Raw genomic sequence first — 21,779 nt, 5'->3', positions numbered from 1 at the left:
GACTTTAGTTGATCACTTTTCAACGAGGGTCAAATATTTACGCGTGGGTGGGTCATTAAATAACGGGAAGGGTCAATTTTCAACGTTAAAAATTGATCAGTAATCCGTTGAAAAATGACCCTTGGGGTCAATTTTCAACGGGGTCAAAATTTAATGTTACACCGGACAACGACGCAGTCCGAATCTATCAAAATGTATGGATAATACTAGTATGAATAATTAATTGAAATAAGTTTCTCCATGCTCTGTGGCAGGAAGAATTTAGCAAAAACATCGTAGTAAGTCGGCGTCAATTTGGGAATAGGGTGTGAAAAAATATTCTGACTGATATTTGTTTGTTTTGTGTTGAGAAAGGGATTGTTCTCCTTTAATAGTGTATGTAATGTTATTTAACGTTGAACATAATTTATGGATGATCTTGTTTTAATCACTATTCCTTTTAATATTTTACCAATGTATTTACATGTATATATATGTATGTATGTGTTCTTTATGTCTTTGTAAAGCACTTATGAACGCACATATTTTGTATGAAAAGAGTGCTATATAAATGTGGTATAATAATAATATGGTATAATTATATCAAGTTGTTCTATGTATATCATCAGTGAATAAGAATATTGACAATAAAGAAATTTAAGCATTCCGGCAATCGTTTTAACAAAAAAACAGCTTTTAAGCGAATGGACAAGCAAGTATATCCGTAGTTGCGCAGAAACTATGCAAAATCCATGTGATTACACACAGTGATCGAAGGTCCTTTATTCTGTTTATTTCTTTGTCTTTCAGTTTCATCCGTGATGAAACCCTGAAAAGGCAATAAGCTCCAACTAAAATGTATGCATACCAATTTAAAACAAAAAAAAAAGATGGGGTAACGTGTTTTAGAGTACCAAAATCAGTTTTAAAACTAAGATGATGAGGAAATATCAAATTCACTCTGAAAACTTATGTTACTCTGCGCAAAATAGTATTTAAATCTTTGACTTAATAGCCCTATAAGTAAATGTTGAAAACAGACCGGCTATATTGCACAGCTATGGATCGGTGATTTATATACGGAGTCTTGAGTTATTAGCCAGTGTGATGTAATGGTCGTTACCAACTCAAATCCTGGAAAATGTTAAAAAGTTAATGTAAGTTTAAAGCCCAGAACGGACATTAAAGGAATCGGGCACACCGTAACGCGTTGCAACTGTATCCGCCGCTCACTGTGTTGGAATCATTGTTTGGTCAATTATTTCATATACTAGCATTGCCAATTCACGGAATACGAGGGAATGGGTGATGTTTAATACTGTCATACTTACGCTATAATTCAAACGTAATCATGGGCCGTTTTGTATAAAAAATATCATAATTTTGATCAAAATTCTACAAAATCAGCAGTCCCTCATCAAACTGTACGGAACTGTTTACATTAATGGCAAGAAATTGCACTGAACAAGAGTTTGTGCCTGGTAGAGTAAATATGTGGTCTCCTGTCTCACTTGTTGTTTCCAGCCAAATGTGAACAAATAAAGAAAAACTCATTAGAAAACTTACCGATGACAGCGGAAATACAGTCACCCGGCCATATTTATCCACCGCTTCTGCGACGAATCCTCCACCGCCACGGCGTTGGAACCACCGCTTCAGCGAAAGCTATGGCCAGTGTGATGATACACATTCAGATAAATTTTCTTTGTTCAGAAGATAAGAATGGGTCAAAAGTGTATGTAGAAACTTGTTTGGCATAACATGTACAATGGTATTTTCTTTTTTGATCTGGTGCCAGTGGGTTGACCCAGGTTTTAATATAAGTACAATGAAATATGGTGGTCAGTAGAGATCGTATAATTATTTCTTTTTTATAAAAAAAAAACTAGTTTTGCTGAAAGTATTTTATTACTTAGCTATCGAATGGTTATTTAGTTTGTTATCAAAACCATTATAGATTTTGTTATTTTCAATGGGTTAAAAAAAGTGTTTGGATTAGCACTTTTGACGTCTTAAAGACACTGCATGCAGCGCCCTTTCGGCACTAACCTGAGTTTTTCGAACGTTATAATCCTGTAATATCTACTTTTATACACCCTGCGGGAATGCACTCGCATATAACATATTAATGCCAGACATTTTGCGGCAACTTTAGCTCAATTCTAAATGTGTATTTTTTAAATACGCTATGCAATCATTCATTCAGCTATCATAGATTTCACTGAGTGTCCCTTGACATCTTGAAAATATATGTACTTCTGTTGCTTTATCAGACGTACATTTTTGTTGTTGTTTGTATTTAATGTTAATTAAATGTAATCATTCGAATTGTCCGTTTTAAGCTTTGTTTTAACTTAATTGAAGCAGATCTAATTATTTCAATTTATCACGAACTATGAGAAAAAATATTTTATCTGCTGCTATATGCATGTTGCAAAATGTTCAGATTATCTAACACCGGTCTTACCGAAAACAATATACTAGCATCATACAGATTCAAGATGGAAATACTAGGGTGTTGTTCCTGAAAGAAACCTTTGTAACGTAAGTCATCTGTGCATAATGGGCCAGTGTCGACATCATGTGATTCTATACGGGGGTACATAAAGTAAATGGTGCTGGCGAGGGCCCTATTTCTAAAAATGTAAATTAACAGATTTAACTGTAATCGTGCGACATCGTATAAAAGATTTTTATTCAGCGTCCATAAAAGATCCCAGTTTCAGTATTACATTGAAATTCAGCTTTTCAAAATTTGAAGAACGATTTTCGAGCTGGCTCGACACTCAATGCTAGCTAGATATTCGAAATTCAGTATCACTGAACAGGCTGTTAATTCAACACAAGGTCGAAATTCGGCTTTTGGAATATTATTACTTTCAATCATTGAGCTGGCTCAAAAATAAATACTATTTTAATAAAAGACTTTTTGAAAATTCAATTTCGATCTTCAGGGGTAGCTTGACATCAAAATTTGACAAGTTATCAAGCGTCGAAAAGTTGGCACTGAAATCGAAGATCGAACATTTAAATTTAATTTCTAGCAAGCTTTGAACTTCGAGCCAGCTCGAAGATCGAAATTCAACATCAGACGTCTATGATTTCGTGCTAGCTTTGAATTTCGGGCGAAATTCAAGTTTTCAAAAAGATCTTCCAGCTTGCTAGAAATTATAAAAAAAATCCATTTTCGAGCCAACTTCAACGCTAAGTATGAAGTCATAGAAGTGAAATTAGATTCTAAGCTAGTTAGTAATTGAAGGCAGTGTCACGGCTCATGACATAATGACAAATGTGCAGTTATTTGATTGCACACAAAACTATTTAAAACCCTTATTTCAAAATCATGATTATCAAACAAAGTATTATAATAGCAAGCTTCTATCTGATCCTCAGATAGTAGAAATTATTTTTGCAAAGTGATTATTCCGTTGTTAAGAGTTAGGTCCATGTTTCGGAGAAAAAAGTTCCAACGAAAGAAAGAATTGTTTTACATGAACATTTTACAGCATATAAAGCATTTATATTATTCTACAAAACCATTGTCAATTTACTCATATAAATTGAATTCCAGAAAGGGACTTAATGAAGGGGCCACACTTCTGGACAGTTTAACGCCTTTAAAAACTTACAATTTTTTAAAAAGCTGTTACATGTCTCCGTTTTGATGCAGCAATGTACCAGTGCTTAAACTTTACATGACTAGGTTAAACCACAGACGCTTGGTTAGAGGTTACTTAATTAAACCTCTGAATGGTCAGAATCATGATGAAATATTCGACTAAGCATGCATATAGACCGAAAATGCCCAGAAAGTAACAAAATAATGGGTTTTACCGACAGTCCCCAAATCAGACTAGCTTACATGTATATGTATATGTATATGTATATGTAAGCTAGTCTGATTTGGGGACTGTCGGTAAAACCCATTATTTTGTTATGTTTCATCATGATTTTGACCATTCAGAGGTTTAAGTAACCTCTAACCAAGCGTCTGTGGGTTAAACATCGTTTGCCAATTGTTTTAGGCTGTGACTAAATACAGAGTTGGTGCACCTGTGATATATTACAGACTCCGGTATATACCGGATTAACTAAATTTGAAAGAAAATATCTTAAATGTATATATTTTGTAACCATGGTGATACTAACCCTAACCTCTAGTCAGTATATTATGCATTTGATACACTAAATGCATGCGGACATGCAAAAAAAATGAGTAATTTTGCCGTGCGCTCCAATGGATAATAATTCCGCGCCTGCGCAGAACGGCTGCACCAACTCTGCAATGAGAAACATTCATTGTTTTATTTCTTTGCAAATGGCATTCCTTTTTAAAGGGGAACAACTCTTTTAGAATATTTTAAGTATCCAATTCTACGGGTAAAATGTATTGGACAGATTGTTTTTAAAGATGTTGTTCGTTTTCTAAAAATGTCTGTGGTTTTGTGATATACTGCTAAACCTAGTAATGTGTTTGTTGAAAATACCGTTATAAAGGCATTGTGATTAATCTACCAAATAACATATATTTTCCAATTGGTTGACCAATTTATGTTCTCAATCATCTTTGCAACCACTGTAAATTAGACTTTATAATATTTGTTTAATCCATGTGATCAAAAATATTAATAGAACGGTATATTAGCGAAGAAGGGATTACCTGTTTGCCACCGGCCGCAAATAACGGAGTAGACCGAAAACTGCCGAACAGTCTCTACAGCTGACTTATCATATTTTCACGATGGGTCTAATATTCACATATGGTGGAGGCATAGAACGCAACAAAGCAAAATAAATGGCAGATTTGGTTTGATTGAATCTGTTCAGGAGAGTAAATGAAATGTGCAACATCCTTGGCGCATACAACACTGTGCTAAAGTCATGTGGAAGTTGCAATTTTGTCTTTTCTTTAATCTGTATGTGCGCGGCTCGACTTTAAAATCCCGTGACACGATTGTTGTGGGAATAAAAAGATCTAGCCAAACTGTTTATTCCATATGTTCGTTTAATAGTGTGCCTGGAAGCAGTGGTCTAGCAATTTACTAGAAGTAAATTGTTACGTCAGACCTACTGATACGTCAGGATGACACCATCATTTACTTCGAAAGGGAAAATAATAACACAAATACTAAATAAGTTTGAAAACCAACCAAATTTGATTAACATTCTAAACTTATATTTTGCAAAATGATCTAAATGGACAATTCGAAGAATGCCAAAATTAATGTTAAAAAGGACAAATGAGCTTATAGGCACTGGCCTCCAGAATTTGGCTAAAGGATCTTTCTTTGAAATTGAAGTTTTATCATATTATGCTCATAAGAGATTTTATTTCTAAACTATCTAAACAAATCCGAATAAAATACAATAAACCAGAGTCGGAAATCGACTGACCTGGACCGCCGCCGCAATGAAAACTTTCCCGCTGTTTGTATACCAATACACCACGGAGAAATATATAATATAAATATTTATTATTCAACTTTACAATATTACACACGGTATTAGACCAACTGCAAACAACATAGTTATGAAACAGATAGAGCTTATACAAAACATGACTGAGCCAATATGAGAAAAACAGGGCCAATACGAAAAAAAAGGGCCAATACATAATTCAAGCAATTTGATTGGTTCAAAAGAGAGGGCCAGTACAGAGGTCACTTCCGTTAGAGTTTTAAATGACGCCATTTTGTTTTACATCAGAGTTATTGATTACAATTGTTCACATTTTTGACAAAAAAAGTCATCTAACATGTTCTTGTAATAACCAAGTATGACTGAGCGGACATCCGATGTCGATGTACTTCTTTATAGATTACAACGATACTTTCGCTTATTCGATATTGTGTACTTATTATATATGTAGTATGATAATCGGATGAGATTTCTCTCTCATTTCTCGGCTGATCACTCATCGTGCCGAACCTCTTTGGTACAAACAAGTGTTTCCTGTCAGAAATTCTGGCAATTTTCAAGGAAAATAATGAGAAAATATGCGGATCTCAGATTAATTAAAAGGACGAGACTTATCTTTAACAGATATTTTGACAGTGTGGACTATTTGTGCAATGATAAATAGCGATTCACATGCTGGAAATGGGATAAATAAATTGGCGAACACGAGCATATATGGCCCAAAAACATATCTGAACACGAGTGTCAGTTGTAAACTGCAAACAATTTCGGATAAGAATTAAACGAGGCATGGGGGTGTATAATATGTGCTTGGTTGGTTCTGTTATCTTGATCAACACATATGTGTACAATTTTGTGTCTCGTTGCCTGCAGCCTAAAAGGAAATGACTTTTAAAGCAGTTTTTATCACTGTCCAAATGATAAGATACTCACTAAAGAAAATAAACAGGAATTCCAAAAAATAAGGTAAGTTCTAGTTACTCTTGATTATGTCGCATCAAAAATATCTCTCAAAATTATTCTCAAGTACCTACGGCCTCGGGCCAATACGACAACCCTTGGTCAAATATCAAGGCTAATAAGAAATTGCTTCATTAATAATATTATAACATTAATAATCTGTAACATTTTAACTGATCCGTGCCCTCCTCATCTATGTATCCTGTTAGATAATTTTCAACACAGATTCAGTTCAGAAGCCGCCATCTTGGCAATCATTTTTCTGTCAGTTTTACCACTCGCATTTGCCGGTAATTTCTCAAACGGTATATAGTACTTCGGCTTGAATAAAGCATTGTCCGTCCACAGATGGGCAAAGTGCTCGTGCATATTGTCCGTATCCACAGTTTTTGTCTTTGAAATAACGATACATGCGCATATCGCATGGTGAAGTCTTTCATCTGGAACCGGAACGACTATCACGGCGTCTACTTCCGGGCAATTTAGTAAGACTTTCTCGACTTCTTGAGGAAAAATCTTCATGCTGCCAACAGACATTTGGTCACTTGTTCGACCAGCCAATACAAAATTGCCGTCTGCTCGTATATGTGCCAGATCACCAGTTCGTAGTTTCCATTGTCAACTGTGTCAAGAAACTTTTCCCGCATGTTTTTGTACTCCAGGAATCTGTAAACGCTCCGAACATGCAACTCTCCACTCTGTCCCATCGGTACAACATTACCATTCTCGCCAATAAGTTTCATCTCAATTCCTAAAACAAGAAATTATCTTCATAATTTCAACCACAGAATTTACTACTATTAAAAAATAAAACCACTTTAGTATATAATTTATACAGGTTACATTATATTTATTCAGTTCCTAATTTTCATTTGATCTTGAAATATCAATCATTTGTAGTAATTAAAAGCATTTAATGATATGAAAATCATACACTTAGCTGATTGGTATAACCTGTTTTCTTACCAAAAATAAACAAATATTGACTTTGAATATATGAGATTTGACTGTAGTTTGAAAAACAACACCCTCTGACAATGCTGTCGTAAAAAATGCTGTTGAATACAACTAAAACTTTAAAATTCACAATGAAGGTAGTCTAGACATTTACGCAATTCAATAAGCGAGAAAACACTAAGCCAACAAATATAACTGTCACATTCTTATATGACGTATTTCATTCGCTAATAAACTTCGTTTTTCAAGGAAATGTCTAAAACATTTAAATATTATAAAAGATGTGATCTAAAATGACAATACAATGAAGTTAACTATAAAGTTATATAACAAGATAAATCACAAGCAGACACAACATTTTGATAAAAGAAGTATAGAAGTTTCAAGTTTATTGACATCAGTTAATAGCACGTCTAGTTTTTCGGTAGCCCGGCGTGGTAAATTTTATACGCGCATACAATCGTGTACATGGCAACTATTAATTACAAAGAAGTGAATTTATTTGTTTCAATGTAAATGATGCATTACAAAATGTAAACTAATTAACTTTTCATTATATCTGGTAGTGTGTGTTTTTTTAAACAAAACGCCTATGAGTAATGAAAATTGAAGTTAAGATTATACCGGGCAGAGGTTTCCCAATGATTCCATCTTCGTATTCCTCGGAATTCTGGGAGGAAAATGCTGATACTCCAGCTGTCTCTGCTGACCCGTACCATATAACAAGTTCTTTACAAAAACGTCCCAATAATTTTGTATACTGCTTTTGGAATCTATCGTGAATTTATACATAAGAAATATTAATATTCCTTCTCTTGAGAAAGAACACTTAAAATTGGCAAATCACACTTGACTGGGCAACTGACCACGAAAGCTGTTGTCATAACAAGCTGGTCAATCAAACTCCGTGACCTTAGAAATAACCTCTGACGTTAAGATTATTATTTCCTAATTGAGGCGACTCTCTGACTGAACGCGCTCCGCGGATTACATATTACTAAACCCGAAGATGGAAAAGTGGCTTTGTCAGAACATGCCAAAACATCTCATTTGTCACAAAGGTTGACATACGTCGTTACCTTCGAATGCATGGTCAATATGAGAAACAACCCCCATTACGACTCTCTAATTGTGCACAACAAATACACGCATCGAATGGTACACTACATGTAGACATCGGCTGACCGGGTCAATGTATATAGCCAGTGTTTCTTAATTGTTCTAATTATTCTTTGGAAATAGCGGACTTGACATTTTTAGGCAGTAGAAAACAACATAGTTCTTTTTCAAAATTTTAGGGTTTTTTTTGTATTTTGGTACAGAAATAAACACACCCTTGGTGCAAAATGTAACGGCCCCGGTGGCGCTTAAACGAGGGGTGGGGAGATACGGAATGTCAATAAAGTAGAATGGTCTTGTCCTTGTGTCTGATCTTGGTGTTCCACACACTGATGACCAATATTTAAAACAGACATTGCAACCAAAATTTTACAAGATGATATTTATACAGATGTGCCCTAGAAGGGACTTTTGCCAACTTTGAAGACACATAAAGGGCAAAAGCAAGCATTGAAATAACAGACTTAGCTTAGCAATTACATAAGTTGGGGCCAGTTCATGCCAATTACAAGTGATCCGCTGATTTATCTCGACGTCGACAAATCATGAAATAACTTCTCGATGATGTGTTTTCATCTTTGACACCTTTACAATGTTGTGTTAATTAAATCGTTGGCACCCTTAACAAATGGTTTCTTATCTTTTGTGAACAGAAGAGACATCTTTATTCAATATAGTAGTTAAATAAAACATTGAACACATATACCTTTCTCCGGAATATTTGATAGCTCTGACATTTGAAAACTTTGCTTCATTTCCCTGACTTTTAAGTAAGTCTGAGATGAGATAGCCGGGTAGATACACGTGAGTACATTTCTCTTGGTGAATGATATCAGAAAGCAGATCTGTAAAGTATCATTATCAATATTACGTGCATTGACTGAAGATATTGTGTTTATTTCAACAAACGTCAATGGCGATATTGGAAATTCAATGTGTACATTTTTTGTAAAAATGAATACGCGCACTTTTAAAACAGAAATACTAATAAATTACTAAAATGTTGTTACCAATGCTTTTTTGCTGCATCGACAAGAAACTATCAACGAATACTCGAGTTGCTCCAGAGGCAAGGAACGTCCTTGGAGATCCTACGCCCCACCCGAACGGTCTGTCGCAAAAGAAACGGGACTTACTGTCTATTCCAAGACAATCGTTGATTATAAGTACGTACTGTTAAAAAATACAAAATGACTACGCCCTACAAGTTTCGGTTTACCGGTGCTTCCAGATGTTTTGAAATATACCGCAGTATCTTCAGGATACACATCCGGTAGTTGTACTTCCGGTGTATTTGTTAAATTGACAACACAATTTGCATTCTCTTTGAAGTTATGATGGAATAGTTCGGTCGATGTGTTATTGTATATGATTCCAAGAAGTGAGGTATCTTCAGATGAACGAACGTTTTCAAACATATTCCAGCTTTGGTCCCCTTCTTTTGCGTCCATTACTAACAGTTTGGAATTGTGGTTACGGATTGTGTCTATGACGTCACTTCTGTCTGCCATACTTTGCATTGTCGATATTGGTATTCCTCCAGCAAATTGTACACCAAACATTGAAATAAGCATGTTTAAAGAATTTTTCATGCAGAACGCGACAGTATCGCCTTTCCGGATCCCAATACTGGCCACATAATGCCCGAATTTTTTACTTTTCTCTAACAATTCTTGACATGTTATGGAATGTCTCTTTGCATTCGCATCATATTCAACAAATGCTTCTTTCTCTGGAAATGACTGCGCCCATTGTGTGAGCATCTGCATATTGGTTTTGTACACGTACGGTCTCGAATTTGGTGCGTTCGCATAACTAAGGTCGGTGTCCATTCTAAACAAATCTCTGACGAAATTAACTGCTTTGATGATATAGCCTACAAATACAAATAGTAGCATGTAAATTGACGAAACGGATCACGCGACCAGTCTTTTGTCATTGACTGGTAATGAATTTGACTTAATTCCCAACTCAATGAGAGTTATTCAACATAAAAGGCTATATACCAATAAAAGAAATTGTTCTTTGTTTCATATAAAATTCAGCTACTTCAGAACAATTTTGTTACAGTTTCTAGATTTTCACTCCGTCGTAGACCTATTTTCCACAAGATATCCATACATTTGCTTCAAGAAAACGAAAAGAAAAAGGGGTGTTGAATAGTATGCAGTGAAATGCAAGTCAACTGAAGTCAGGTACCCTCATATTGCCGCATTTCAGAAAGCGGTCCGCAGAATAAACACCCTACTTTCGTTTTCAAGTAAACAACTCAAAAACATGCGAATATGAGCATGAAAAGTGTCCTATTTTATGTAAAATGCGCGAAAAATGGAAAAATTAGGATCTATTTATTAGGGACTTCTTTCGACTACACCACGAAAAGCACATTTTTGACCGAATTACTGCATTATGACCTATAAGAAATATCTTTTGTCAAATTTCATAACATTTTCATCCCTATTTTCAAGAAAGATGTAATACCGAACATGTTAACAAGTTTCATTGTGAAAATTCGAGGTTTTAGAGAAATATAGACATTTAAGTGAGGCCACCCCTACCCATTTTCTGGGCTAAATTTAGGCTCTAGGGTCGCTTAATTGTAAATTTTGGTAAAAGTTTCACCTGTATGCATTATTTTTTACTCTGATTCTGAAATATCATTCATTCCGTCATGAATATGACTCAAATAAATGCATTTTGTGCATTTTCACACATTCTGGAGACAAAATATTAGCCTTTCTATCGCAGAAATTGCTGCAGAAATAGGCGCATCTACACAAAATATGGTCAAAATGCAAAATTTTTCAAATTTAATGGTTATTTTGCATTGAAATCATCATTTTATAACATATACAATCGATTTATGACTATTAAGTCTAATGGTGATGTGTTTCGAGAAATATCTTATTTCAGCTCTTATAGGCTATATACCAATAAAAGAAATTGTTCTTTGTTTCATATAAAATTCAGCTACTTCAGAACAATTTTGTTACAGTTTCTAGATTTTCACTCCGTCATAGACCTATTTTCCACAAGATATCCATACATTTGCTTCAAGAAAACGAAAAGAAAAAGGGATGTTGAATAGTATGCAGTGAAATGCAAGTCAATGCAAGTCAACTGAAGTCAGGTACCCTCATACTGCCGCATTTCAGAAAGCGGTCCGCAGAATAAACACCCTACTTTCGTTTTCAAGTAAACAACTCGAAAACATGCGAATATGAGCATGAAAAGTGTCCTATTTTATGTAAAATTCATTCCACGAGTGAAATAATGCCCATTTGGCCCCCGATTTACGCGCAAATGCGCGAAAAATGGCAAAATTAGGATCTGTTTATTAGGGACTTCTTTCGACTACACCACGGAAGCACATTTTTGACCGAATTACTGCATTATGACCAAAACATTGTGTTAATTCTTATGTTATCTCCCCTTTATATGTCATATGGAGGCTGTGGTAACACTTTCTCTTTGTTGTTTTTTTTTCCGACACACAAATACATGAATGTACATTGAACGGTATATTATCATATATAATAATATGTCATGCAAATGCGTAAATGAAACTACTGACAATACTCCCGCTTTTAATATCTTTTTTTTTAAATATTATCGAAACAACGTGTTATATGTAGAAACAAAACTTACCAAAAGGTACAGCTGAATTGCAGTTGTTTGAGATAAGACACTTTATCAATATAGCACTGTATCAGTATACACAATGTATCATATACAGTGTCAAAACAGAGATGAATCTCTGTTATCTTATCTTGATTCAAACCGAGTGTCAACCGTGTTCATACTTATCAAATGATTTATGTCTTTTTGCACTGCATTATACGCATTGTATAAGACAAAATATCAAGGTTGTTCTAGTTTACAAAGTGACAAAAACATTTATCTCTTTTTGCTAATATATTAGACAAAACTGTGATAGGATCAGCATATATAAGAAATACACTACAGAATCACAGAGGGGGACATTCCAGTTTTCCCACTACGTAGCCTCGTTCGAACGACAAAGGGTCTTCTATTTGTAAACATGCTTTCTGTTTCGATAGAGAGATAAAACCTGACGGTGAAATTATATCAGGATAAGTGAGACTGGAAAAGTGTTCTAGTCATAATTAAAAAGTTAAAAGTGAGAAAAAAGTGAAGATAAAAAGTAAAAACACCGAGAGCCAGACTAAAACTGCATCTTTACAACCGACCGCTTACACTGATCGAGGTCGGGCAGGGTGGCAATGTGACTTGGGAATTTGTTCTAAAGTACAATGTTGTGAGGAAAGAAGGAGTACTTGTGGTAATCAGAGGAAACCTGTATTTGTCGTAGAAATAAAGGGTGCATGCGTCTTGTTAACCTATGAGGGAATTGGATATATGGCGGGAGATTAACTGCAACTAGGTTATGATATATTTTATCAAACATGATGAGCCGGCAGTCTAGTCTGCGATGTTCATGGAAACGCCAGCCCAGGTCTTCCTACATGGCCGTTACACTTGAGAGAGGGAGTATAGTCCCTCTTTACCCGTCGTATTACACGTCTCTGGGCCATTTCTACCTTGTGAATGTTGGATTTAGTGTAGGGACTCCAGATAGTTGACGCATATTCAACATGTGGCCGGACCAGGGACTTGTATGCTAGTTCTCTGACTTTTTTTTATTTTTCGTTTGTTACACTCCTTTTAATGAAACCAAGAGATCTGTTTGCGTTGAAAGTTACTCTAGATATGTGTGTGTTAAACTTAATCTACTCCGAGATATTTAGCATTAGAAACAGATTCTAGAATTTGGCCATGGAGCAGATATTGGTGTTTAATCCCACCTGACAGGCTTGTTTGTCAACTGCCCCGTTCGTTTGGGCCCAACAGAATAGCTTTCGGGAAGCTGTAGAAAAGCTTAGGAGAAAATCCCAATCGAAAGGACGTCTGTCGGAAGTGACAAAAATATATGATTCATTTTTCAAATGTATTTTTTCAGAGATTTTTATTGTTATTGTGCTATTTGAAAAAAAAATTAAACATTTTATTTGTTCTAGTTTATTACTCAATTTGTAAGGTTTATATGTCGAATTGCCGCCATGTTTTGATCACGTGATTAAAATCTCCGACACACAGTTCTAAGCTCGGAAGAACACTTCTTATTCCGGCAGCTCTTCCGAACGGGACAAACGAACCCGCCAGTCAGTAAATAATAAATTCATTTAATTGAACGAAATACATTTCAACGTTATTCAATTCATATGCAATATCTTTGAACAAATAATAGTAAATATATATCTATATAATTTTTGTTAACTGAACCGTTTCCAACATTTGTATAGAGGATAATTGTTGGTTTCGGTGTAATATCACGTTATAATTTCACCGAGTGGGCACCAAAAGTGATATTTTCACGAGTGGCGCAGCCACGAGTGAAAATAACAACTTTTGGTGTTCACGAGTGAAATTACCGTGATATTACATTGATACCAACAATTTTTCTGTTTATTTTATGTCTAAAACTCTACTTTTGTTGTGTTTATTTCAATAAAATGTCGAAATTTGCGGGAAATTTTATCAGGAAACATCGCAAAGATGACGTCATTTTAACGACGTCATCGTCATATTGTTTCCGGCTTTCAGTACGCTCGGTAAACTTTTTGACGTTAATCCGGGTATCAGATCTGATAATTTTCACTGAGTGGCCAGTGAGTTTATCAGGATATAATTCACCGTTATATTTCGATAAACCACCGAAAAACATAAAATAAAACAATAGTATTACACTATATTTCTTTATTTTAAACGATCAATTATTTTCGTTTAAGAGGATTTCAAAACTTACTTGTGCGAAAGCGCATTGGACCATTTTAGACTGGCTCACCGTAATTTGCGCTAGAAAGTGATATCTAACGCCGTAACATTAAGTGGCAGGGGCCAGTTTCGCATACGTTCTTTAAATAAAATAGACAGATGCACTTCAAAGGCATTTATACAACTGGTTATTTATGATGTTTATAGAACTGAGGATTCCTGCGTACGAGTAGTTATTGTGTAAAGTAAATACTTGAATCGATTTTCCTAGCTCCGTGTAGACGGCCGGGTCTAAAGTCTTACCTGAGGTAACGGAATTCAGACGAAATGGAAACGGTCATTCATCCATCCAGATTCAGCTCAAAATAGCGGAAAAAGTAAACGGTTATTAGATACTTTTCTTCCCATCATTATTTTCGTCTGGCCACATGCTTTAAAAATATGCATGTGTTTTAGGTCAGTCATTTGCAGATAATACGGTACAGGTCGCGCAAGGTGTGCATTTTGGGCCATTTTTGCCTCAAAATTTAGTGTCATGAAACCTGCGTTTTACTCGTTTTTATCACAGAAGCAACAGAATCGGCAGGCTGAAAATGTCACACAATGAAGTGCTAAGTCTATGCAATACATTCGCTCCACACTTGCCTTGAATTTGTCAAAATTGGATTTTTCATGATTTTTTTCGCACTGGTATCAGCGCAGATTTGTGGAATTTTCAAATTAACTGTCCCTTGCCCCCATAGTAGATTAGTCTAAATCCCATTCTATACATAGAGCGTGACGTCACACATTCCGTCTAACCTCTATACTAGCCGATTTTGGATAATTGTACATACACTAAAACAGAGTCCCGCGGAGGACGGTAAATGTTCAGAATCTACTTATTTTTTGCATGTTATTACAAGAAATATGCGTAATTGTGATTACTTAAACTTTTTAAACCGTTATCGTTCTGACTCGTGTCATAGAATTATTTTTTGACAAAAAGAAAAATCTACTTTCACTTTCCTATACTATATAACTATAGTATTGCAACGCAATTATGGTATATTCAATTTTGATCTGGAGACTTAGATACCATAAGATCAATGTCCTAAACGTCTAAATGATGCACAAATAGAGTGCTTAAGTCATGTCAACAAGAAGGAATACTGTGTGGCCTGATATACCAGCTGGCACCCCATGTCAATGTACATGTATATCATAATTCATATTCTGTTCAAAGTGTTAATAACCAAACACTTACTCAAAGTTTACATATTGCAATTCTGATAGTCTAGTCCTTCCCTTGGTGCACCACTGACAGACAAAAGAGAGAATAATTTCTCTGCTATTACTAACTGGAAATGCTAAAAAGTACTTGTTGTTAACGTATGAATCATGGACAATGTAATACTGACAGAATTTCAGTTTTCAACATCACTATCATGAGTGAAAAACAACCACCTTTGTAAATTCCAGTTTTATTTGTACATATATTAAAGTTCTTACACATTATTTTGCAGTCTATTTTTTTTATTAATTAACAGGCCTTTTAAACATGGGGAACATATCAAACAAATACACTTAAGGTAAACATATAAAATCCTAAGCACAGACAACTTCAATACAATATAATTATTAATGGAAGTATTTGCTGGTCAATAGTAAAAAAGGGCTAAGTCATGAATACTGACTGGCAAGCCATTCAATAAGTGGGATATAACATGACTTTAGACATTAATATTAACTATTATTCTCAAATATTAGACATGTCATAAAACACAAACTATGGACCAGATATTTATGTAAGAAGTCATGCAATATTACTAATGATTATTAATATTATTACTGGTACACACATTAAAACATTTTATCAAATCAGTAAGAGGTAAAAGGGTAATACACTCATAACTTAAATGAAAATATTAACTAAAATGTTAACAATGTGTATATATATACAGTCAATAAAAGATGTTTAAAATGTTTCTAGATTCTGTTCAATGTTTTAATTTGATAGTATTTCACACAAAAATTCTATTTCCCAGGCTAGTTGTAAAATATTTGGTTCATTCTTCTCTCAGAAAGTAGGTTTAATTTCCAATATTTGACCAAAGATTCTCTCCATCTTTTTTACATCTTCCAACTAAAACTTTTAGTAAATATTATGTCAACCATACCATTTAAAACACAAAGCAATATGTTTAAATCAAGTCCCTTTCTTCTGAAATGGATTTTATTCATAATTTATTCAGATACAAAAATAAGAATGTCACTTAGTTTCAAAAGATTCCATTATTTCTATCACTACACCTTTCTGACAGTTCATGCAGCAGATTAAGAAATATGCAAGGATTTTTTATAGTGACCTTTACAAATATGTAATGTAATATACTGTTACTAGTATCTTGGTCAGTATTCATCTAGTCAATTTTTACTAAATAAAACAAAAATGTCCTAGTTTGTATTACCTATTGACCTGCAGTTATAAAACATGGGACATGCCTGTTTCTCAGTTGAAAAAATGTAAATGTTACATTAGTATATACCTACCATTTCATGTATCTAAACTGTAACATTATATCAAAGTTAATAGGATATTGTATTCAACAACAAAATTTACAACAATAAATTAAAGCATCAGTCTCATAAGTTTTCCATGGCAAAATGCTTGAAACACTTTCTAAATGTGCTGTGTTATGAAAAATATCATAAGATCAAATGTACATACATGAAGAATTGAAGATTTATGTGTTAAAATTTGGAAGTGTAAATTGACATAATTGGAGGTAATAAGGTGGACAAGTGCCAGGTCAGGATTCGAACCTGAGACCTCCCCATGACATTGTACTTCTATGTCTGGGGTGCTCTAACCAACTGAGCTACCTGTCACTGACTGTCCTCACCGGGAAATAAATTCTGAGATTTTTTACAATTTTGAAGCAAGCTGAGAAATCTTTATTGAATAAGATTTTTACTATTCCGATATCATATAAACTCGTACTAATTATCAACTGTTTATTCAAATTTGTATAGAAAAAATATCAATTAACAAAACAAGAATACAATACAAGAAAACAAAGTGTGCATCTGGTAATTAGCCTTTTAAGTCTGGACCATTTCTGACTAGACTGTACATTTAGCCTTACTGGACTACATCGAACTGATACTTTGGAAATTAGTCCTGCAAAAAATAAAAAAAATGTATGATTGACATTATTTCAATTTATAGTTATACTCAATTCGAAAATGGTACGTTCAATACTTTTGTACATTCGTACAATGAATGATGTGTATGTACAGCTCAGTAGGTAGCGCGTAGATCTACGGATCGTGAGTTCGGTCCTCGGGCGGGGCTAATGTTCTTTGCGGCTATTTGATAAACAATATTTGTGTTTGAAAAAATTTGTCCTCCACCTCCGATTCATGTGGAGAAGTTTGCAGTTACTTGTAGAGAACAGGTTTGTACTGGCAGTGACTGGGAAAGAAATTTTGTCCATGGGACAATGGCTCGTCATACACAATAAATTATGTGACATTTAAAAATTTTATGTGACATTCAGAAATTTCTATGGGACAATTGCGACTTGTAAACTAGGAACTGGCATTGTAGTATGTACATATTTCAGATTAAAAAAGCTGTCAGTAAAAAACAAATATAGTAACTAAAACTGTAACAGCTTCACAACTTGTCAATAAAGAAAATTATTGAAAACTGACAAAAAATGAAAGTCTAGAATAAAATACGATGTTAAAACATGTTTTTAAACACTGGAAGCACTTTGAATCTGCACACTGAATACATTCCTTTGTGTAAGATTTGCACCACAGGCACCAGTATCGGACCTGGGACAAAAATATGTTTATTTTCATCCTAAATGAGTTAAAAATGAAAAATATGTAGTGAAATATGAGCCCCCTTCAAAATATACATATGTCTACTGAAGGCCAGAATCTCGAGAATCGAGCCTGCGAGCAATGGGTTCACTTCTCGGGCCGTTGTGAAATAAATTCTCTAGACAATTAAACAAACTACCTATCAATATTTCACGTGTACATTAAGCTACAAAATAAGACCGACCCCAAGTCTCTAGCCCTACCCGTTCATGAAATATCTATCAGAAAACGAGTGCCTATCTGTTGAAAGTTCCAGGTAGATTGAAATGTGGCACAACGGAACGGTACGAAATCACGGACTAAAAGATGTTTGTCGGCCTAGCAAGAGTCAAATTCATTTGACATTAATAACAAGTATTACTAAATATGCAAATTATGGCCACTCACCACCGTCAGTATCATCTGCTACACGCGATATTTACTTTTTTATTTTTCCGTCGGTCTTTCAATTGTATTATCCGCCATTGAAACCGATACGATAATATCGGAGTAATTTTGTGCGAAACGATGCGGTTCTGTCGGAGGTGTGTCGCTATTAACCAATCAGAAATTGCGTTTAAAAATACCTTACGAATTCTGTTTAATGGCGTAGCATTCAATTGAAAGACCGTGGAAAAATTTGAAACGCCAATATCGCGTGTTTGAGATACTACTGACGATTGTGAGCGGCCCTAGTTTATGTATTTATTTATACTATTTAGTATTTTTTATTGAATTTGACCCTTACTTGGCTGGCAAACATATTTTAGTCCGTGATTTCGTACCGTTTCGTTGTGCCACATTTCTGTCTACCTGGAACTTTCAGCAGAAAGGCACTCGTTTTCTGATAGATATTTCATGAATGGGTAGGGCTAGAGACTTGGGGTCGGTCTCATTTTGTAGCTAAATGTACACGTGAAATGGTGATAGGCAGTTTGTTTAATTGTCTAGAGAATTTATTTCACAACGGCCCGGGAAGTGAACCCATTGCTCGCAGGCTCGATTCTCGAGATTCTGGCCTTCAGTAGACATATGTATGTTTTGAAGGGGGCTCATATTTCACTACATATTTTTCATTTTTAACTCATTTAGGATGAAAACAAACATATTTTTGTCCCAGGTCCGATACTGGTGCCTGTGATTTGCACTATTAAATAGTTTCATCCTTTTGCATCCAATACAATTTAGCCATGTGACACAGGGCTCATCAGCACTTAAAACTTATGAGACATTTTTCATTTTTATGTGACTATGGCTCATGTCTCATGGGTTTCCCAGTCACTGTACTGGTACAGAAATCAGGAACACTGGTTAGGTTAACTCCCCGACGTAACATGACTGAAATACTGTTGAAAAACGGCTTTAAACCCAAAACAAACAATCAAAAAGCTGTACAGAAATATACATGTACAATTTTGCAGGTAAACAAGCTAAACGATGCCGTTTTCATGTATGAATCGATTTGCACAACTGCAGATAACTTAAATTCATCATTTCAAATGATACTAAAATGGATACACTAGAATTAATCATACTCTGGAAACAACAATGGTGAATATTCAACTTAAAATGCAAAGCACACTTTCACTTCCTTGTTTACGACTCCATGTTGAAAATAGTTCTTACCCATAATGCCCCGAGCGAAAGTACACAGGTCAGTGCGACAGTATGAAAGCGCTACCGTAGTGTACACAATGGTCTAAATCCTCCTAGTTTGAAAGACAACACTATGCAGAGGTCTTGATAGACCTCTCCAATAACGATGTAACTCATTGCAGACTTGGAGCGGTCTTCTGCGCATGCCCGAAAGTGATTATCATTTGTAGCGCACGGCAAAAATATGCATATTTTTGCATGTCCGCATGCATTTAGTGTACAATATGCATAAAATACTGACTAAAGGTTAGGGTTAGTATCACCATGGTTACAAAATATATACATTTAAGATATTTTCGTTCAAATTTAGTTAATCCGGTATGTACCGGAGTCTGTAATTTATACCGGCGCTCCAAGTCTGCATTGAGTCACAGTCGAAAAGCGTTGAATGACGTCACCGTGACTCCGGCTTCCCGTAAACTTTTCAAAGTATAATAATCGCTGTAACATATATCATGAAACACTAAAATTTTCACTTTCTTTGGAGTAGTGAATAGTTTGTGTTTTTTGTAAGTGGATATATAATGGGATATATTAACGATAAATCCCCATTCTAGGCGAAGCCTTAATGTATATTATGAATAACTAAAGTGCACTTAATAAAACAAGCAATATCTTTGAAGGTGATCAATACCACAAATGCTTTCTTACAGGTAAGGTAAGCATTCTGCATGTTTGACACACACACAGAAATCTTGTTTATATTTGGCAAGAATAATTTGTCATTAAGGAACCAACGTCTGATTTCTGATCTTATTAGTGCTGTAACTCTGACTTGTAGGGAGCTTTTATTTTTAACTGACTGTAATATTTGAGTCATATGGGCTGCATGTCAACAAATAGTTGGCTAAACACTGTTGCCCTTTCTGGTATAATATTCTTGTTTTATGAAAATCATTCCAGTAGTTTAGAGAACATGGAGTAGACACAAAATAAAGCTTTGCTACTTGAAGTCCAAATGAGACATTGGCAGTGCGCCCTGCACTTGGTCTTGATAAAGTACACTACTGATGCTTGGTTTACAAAAATCATTCAACAGGTTTAAAAGCTTTGGAGCAGACACAAATGGATGCATGTGACCCCAATAAAGCCCCAATATACTTTTATCTGAGGGTATGATAATACACACAGTGTCATAGGAAACAAATATGTATGACACAACCACTTAAATGGAACACCAGACACCAGTTAAACAAGAGGACCAAGAAAGCCCTAGGTCGCTTATCTGAGTAACAGGGTAAACATATTTGACCTAGTGATTTCATGGAGACAAATTTTCTGACCAATTTTCATCAATACTGAACCAAAAATGTGGTCTCTTGGGTGTAAACAAGCATTTTCTTTGATCTGACTTAGTGACCTAGTTTTTTACCCCACATGACCCAGATTAAAATGTGTCTAAGACTTTCTGACAACAAATATTCTAACAAAGTTTCGGGAAGATGGTAGCAAAAAGTGGCCTCTAGAATGTAAACAAGCTCCTAGACTTTATGATAACAAACCAAGTTTCATACACATCAAATGCAGCCCCTGGTGCATACATAAGGATTTTCTTTGATTTGGCCAGGTGACCTAGTTTTTGACCCCAGATGACCCAGATTCGAACTTGACCTAGATTTCACCAAGAAAATAATTCTGATTAAATTTTACGAATATCCAGTCAAAATGCAGCCCCTATTTCACACATAGTTTTTTCTTTGATTTGACCGGGTGACTTAGTTTTCGTTCCCAGATGACCCATATTCAAACTTGACCTATATTTCATCAAGAAAAACAATCTGATCAATTCTCATTTGTTTCAAACTTGAATGTGGTCTCTAGAGTGTTAGCAAGATTGTCCTTTGATCTGGCCTAGTCACCTAGTTTTTGACCCCACATAATCCAGATTCAAACTTGACTTAAAGGTAATCAAGACAAACATTCTGCTAAGTTTCTTAAAGATTGGGTTACAACTGCAGCCTCTAGAGTGTTAACAAGCTTTTCCTTTGATCTGGACTAATGACCTAGTTCTTATTTCACATAACCCAGTTTCAAACTTT

At 35.0% G+C, this 21,779-nt stretch overlaps 1 protein-coding gene across 1 annotated transcript; it reads right to left on the bottom strand.

The window, feature by feature from the left end:
- Window positions 1–5,196: 5,196 nt before the first annotated feature.
- On the bottom strand, window positions 5,197–10,305 carry LOC128557739 (long-chain-fatty-acid--CoA ligase-like). The gene is made up of 4 exons (XM_053545901.1): window positions 9,444–10,305; window positions 9,140–9,278; window positions 7,939–8,087; window positions 5,197–7,108 (listed from the first exon to the last, which is right to left on the bottom strand). Exons 1-4 carry the CDS (start codon window positions 9,460–9,462, stop codon window positions 6,876–6,878), a joined length of 540 nt encoding a protein of 179 aa, XP_053401876.1. The 5' UTR covers window positions 9,463–10,305; the 3' UTR covers window positions 5,197–6,875.
- Between the last annotated feature and the right edge of the window lie 11,474 nt (window positions 10,306–21,779).

Source organism: Mercenaria mercenaria, chromosome 6, assembly GCF_021730395.1.
Source record: "Mercenaria mercenaria strain notata chromosome 6, MADL_Memer_1, whole genome shotgun sequence".
NCBI lineage: Eukaryota > Metazoa > Mollusca > Bivalvia > Venerida > Veneridae > Mercenaria > Mercenaria mercenaria.
Note: the sequence above shows the minus strand (reverse complement) of the source record. Positions and strands in the feature narration are given on the sequence as shown.